General features: G+C 36.1%; 1 protein-coding gene across 1 annotated transcript; it reads right to left on the reverse strand.

Moving 5' to 3' along the window:
* Positions 1 to 2,247: 2,247 nt before the first annotated feature.
* LOC110926771 (protein FAR1-RELATED SEQUENCE 5-like) lies at positions 2,248 to 4,286 on the reverse strand. The gene is made up of 4 exons (XM_022170463.1): positions 4,129 to 4,286; positions 3,765 to 4,023; positions 3,102 to 3,665; positions 2,248 to 3,009 (listed from the first exon to the last, which is right to left on the reverse strand). The coding sequence occupies exons 1-4, from the start codon at positions 4,284 to 4,286 to the stop codon at positions 2,248 to 2,250; spliced, it is 1,743 nt and encodes a 580-aa protein (XP_022026155.1).
* Positions 4,287 to 4,610: the final 324 nt, after the last annotated feature.

The following is a 4,610-nucleotide window of genomic DNA, read 5'->3' on the forward strand; positions in this document are numbered from 1 at the left end:
ACGACTACATTAAAAATGCAAAATCAAGGGCAAAATATTCGCAGACAACATGGAACCGGTTTTAGTTTCAGCTGATGTGAAAAAGATACCTGAGCAGTCGATCATTTTTGTACCAGTCTTACACGACGCTCATTTCTATTGTGTATCTTTTAATTTGAGGGACATGAAGGTAGAAGTTTTGGACAACAGCGCTAAGGATATCTCAATGCAAGCGAAATACAAAAAACGACCGGAAAAATTGGTACGTCCCTTTATATATAAACTACAAACGTCCTTTGTTATAGAAATGCATGCCATTTGATTACACCTTTGTTATAACACAAAATAACAAACTGCAAAAAAATGTTTAAAATAGTTCATAAAGATGTATAAACTTTGATGTTAAAACACAATTGATACTAAAATGATATTAATTGAAAACCAACTTCAACATAATTATAAAAGTCTTATGTTAGAACACAGTTGATAAATGAATGATACGTTATCAGCACTAATTATACTTTAAAACACAGTGTAATATGACAAAACATAATATCATAGAAGATAAACTTAAAACACACTACATCAAAAATTTAAAATTTGTTGTTAAAACACAGTTATACTGAATGCTACGTTGTTAACACTATTAATACTTTAATACACATGTGTTTTAAAGAGATGTGTTTTAAAGTCAGGTTGATAGAGGGTTTGTACCCTGAACAATGTGTTTTAGTGTATTAAGTTTAAAACACAATCTGATTAAAACTGTTTAAAAAAAAATCACTTAAAACACACTGAGTCAGAACTTTAAAAATAATCCCTTTGTTAATTACGTTGTGCATTTTAATGAATTCAGTTTAAAACACAATCTGATGAAAACTGTTTATCATGCAGCGTGATGCTTTATCAGTGTACTTGGAAAAAAATGGGCATCCAGCGGGCGGGGTGATTGATAAAGTTGAGCCGGTACGATTGGAGATGCCATGGCGTATAAAAAATAATGTAATCGATTGTGGCGTCTTCCTGATGCGCCATATGGAAACATACAAGGGCGTATCTGGAAAAGGTTGGGAATGCGGATTCTCAAACGAGTGCACTGATGCGGGTGAGATTTCATACAAGCAATGCAAAGAAATTGATGATCTGAGGCGTAAGTACATCACGAAGATGCTCCTAAGTGAAGGAAACGAGTACAGAGGTTTTGTTAAAGCTGAGGTTGCTAGATATAACAAGTTGTCGGCCGATGAAAAAAAGAGGCTAGAAGCAAAAGCCTATGACGCAATCCTTGCAAGATTGGATAACTAAGTTAACATGGCATGTTCTCGTAAAAAACTTCGTTGGCGGTAGTTTGTTGACGTATTGTGCACTGATGTTCTAAAAGAACAGTTTTACCATTTTGTTCAGTTAGAATATGTAGTTTGAACCTCTTTAACCTTATGAATTTATGACGATATTGTTACTTTGTTTCGATCTACATCATACATACAGTTGTATGACCTCTTAAAACACAGCCTATATACTTCGTGCAAATACTGTGATCTGGTAACAAACCTATCTATTTCATCAAGTATCTATATTACCAAAAACAAAGTTAAAACACTTTAAAATCAATACAAAAACTAAACTGTATACCAAAACCTCCATGCTAATAAAGTAATAACCATGGGGTAAAACAATATAATGGACAATAAAACACACCGTATATTCAAGTATAAAAAACATTGACTTCAGCTTCGAATATGTGTGAAAACACCTTACATATAACTGGCTGATGGATCTTAAGGAACTTAAACCACATTAGCTGTTAAAACACATTACATATTAAAGGCTGATGGATTCTCTGGAACATAGTTAATACTTAAAACACAGTAGAACACTTTTTCATCAGCACTTTATAGTTTAAACACATTATAGTTCAGACACATTTAAAACACTTTTTTCATCAGCACTTTATAGTTTAAACTGTGAACTGGGAACCAGCCTATCTATTTCATCAGCACTTTATAGTTTAAACATATTTAAAACACTTTTTTTTTACAAAGTAAACTATATGCCAAAACCACGAACAAATCAATAATCCTATAAAAACACAGATGGCTATTAAAAAAACAAACTTAACACTAAAACACAAAGCAACAAATATTATGAAATGTCGAATCCAATAAGTCTTAAAATCAACAAAACCAAATCCAAAACAAACATAAGAGAAAAATAAAACAGAAAATTGAATAGTTCAGCAACAGACTTAAAATATTGATATAAAAGATCCTACTCTGCCATGTCCTCATCATCCATATCTGCATCGTTTCCAGATGTGTAAAACACATCGTCATCATCGTTCGAACCAGGACCATCACCTTCAACAACCAAAGCAGCATCTCCTTCGCGAATTGTATCTTCATTACCTCCAGCATTCCGCGAAGCACCTGCCTCAGGCACACCCACGGTGTATTTCCAGCACGTTACTCTGTTATGACCGTATTTTTTACATAATGAACATTGACGACGTTTACTCCCAGACTGACTTATGGCTCGCTCCTTTTGAGATTTAAGGCGTTTATGAGACCCACAACCCTTGAACCTGGTACCAACTGGAACACGGATAGTGGCCGTGCTCTCTTGAGCAACTCCTAGCAGTTCAGCAAATCGATTACGTCGTGTCTTGGGAGGTGCATTTATTTGAGCTTCATCAGCAACTGACATAAACTGCTTGATATGGTCACAAAAATCAGACAACTTATCAAATTTTGATATCAACTTGTTCACAACATACTCAGCTGCGTGACTAATCTCACGAACACAACGGTTAACCTCCTCACTACGATCTGGATCTCCACCATCCGTAAGAATGGACCCGGGGGAACTATTTGGAACAGATTCACGCGTCCAACGCCTCAATATATATTGTTTCGGAAACTCCCTTATATCAAGAATCCGTAACATGCAAAAAATGTGACTACACAACAATCCAAACTGCTCAAACCTGTTGCAGATACACTTAACAGTAACATCTTCCTCGCGTATCATAACCTGTAACATTTAATATCCATAAAACACAGTTCATATAAAAAATGTATAATGAAAAAAAAAGGGTACACATAAAGTAAAACAAAAAAAATAACCTCGAATAACGAAGAACATGGCTGGTCGAGATCCTTTATAAAAAACTTAATGAAATCACCGACGTGATCTAATCTGACACTAGTACAACGATGAATAGCATGTTGAATCTCGAGTTGAACATCCAAAAATAAAGTTCTGGTATATATCTGAGCTGCTTGCTTCTCGAGAACAAAAACACTCCACTCTCCAGGGTTGGTGTATCGAGTGTCATGATCGTTTTTCCGATGCTCGAGCCTTTGCGCTTCAATAGTCGTATCGAAGTGGCTAAGAAATTCAACCAACGTACACTTTGGGTTGCTAATCTTGCCAAAAAAGTGATTCTCGCTTTCGGACCTAGATGATGTCCGCATAAGACCAGACATTTCTTCTTCACGATAGTAAGCTGGAATCCATGATTCACGTAGCCCGTATATATACGTCAGCCATTCATGGTCGGTTAAACCGAAATCATGAATAATAGCTGCCCATTCAGCCTCAAACGCTTCGGGCAAAAGAGAATCAGTCCAAACAACTGCAGACAATCTTTTCCTGAAATCTGTATTTGAACATAGGGCAGCCCCGACCTAAGGGAACATTGTATCATGAATGACAAAAAAAAAATTAAAACACAGTAAAAAACACACATATAAAAAAAATAAAACCCTGCCATAAAAAAACCAGACCTTAGTAGTGAGTTTATCCATGATATGCCACATACATAACCGATGCCTCGACTCAGGCCAAACATCCGCTATAGCCTTTTTCATCGCAGGGTCCTGGTCAGTAACGATTACAGGAGGCGCGTACCCATATGCGTTCTTGATCGCCCTAAGTAACCAGCTATACGTCTCTGCCGTTTCAGAACCGAGAATTGCAGCACCAAGTGTCACGTTCCTATTATGATTATCAATCCCAGTGAAAGGGACAAACATCATGTTATACCTTAAAAAAACACACAATCAGTGATGACAAAAAGATCATGATGTATTTATAACACAGTAAGTTTTAAAACACATTGAATATATAAAAAATTAAACAAATCGTTACTTGTTATGCTTGTAGGTAGCATCAAATGATATAACGTCCCCAAACATATAATAATTTCTCTTCATATCCTCGTCGGCCCAAAAAATACACTTCAACACACCTTCGTCTGTCGTTTCATATTCACAAGAGAAGTTCGGTAAAAACTCCTTTTTCCTCATCAGTCGCTTAACAAACATTTCCGCATCAAACTCTCCGATAAAAAGATTTAATTCTTTCTTGAAATTTTTAAAAATCGACTTTGGTCGCACCGACTTTGTCGAACCCACCATACACTTCCTTCATAATGTTAAATGCACGAACAGGACCAATGTTGAGATGTGACATCTTGTTTATCATCTCCTCGTGAGCACGATTAATACCCCTGTTTTCCTTGAGAAGATGTAAATCTTCTTGATGCACAAAATCATGGTTGTGCGCCTCTATAAAATGATACAGCAAATACTTCTTAGCATCGGTAAGCTTTATTCTGATCGCAGCTTGGC

Source organism: Helianthus annuus, chromosome 16 (genome assembly GCF_002127325.2).
Source record: "Helianthus annuus cultivar XRQ/B chromosome 16, HanXRQr2.0-SUNRISE, whole genome shotgun sequence".
NCBI lineage: Eukaryota > Viridiplantae > Streptophyta > Magnoliopsida > Asterales > Asteraceae > Helianthus > Helianthus annuus.

What these genes read in the sequence shown, in the direction of transcription:
- LOC110926771 (XM_022170463.1), bottom strand. Translation starts at nt 4,286, where the DNA reads ATGAGGAAAAAGGAGTTTTTACCGAACTTCTCTTGTGAATATGAAACG. An exon ending in GCTACCTACAAGCATAACAA is followed by an intron (nt 4,024 to 4,128) that starts GTAACGATTTGT and finishes TGTTTTTTTAAG; the next exon opens with GTATAACATGATGTTTGTCC. An exon ending in CATGTTCTTCGTTATTCGAG is followed by an intron (nt 3,010 to 3,101) that starts GTTATTTTTTTT and finishes TAAATGTTACAG; the next exon opens with GTTATGATACGCGAGGAAGA.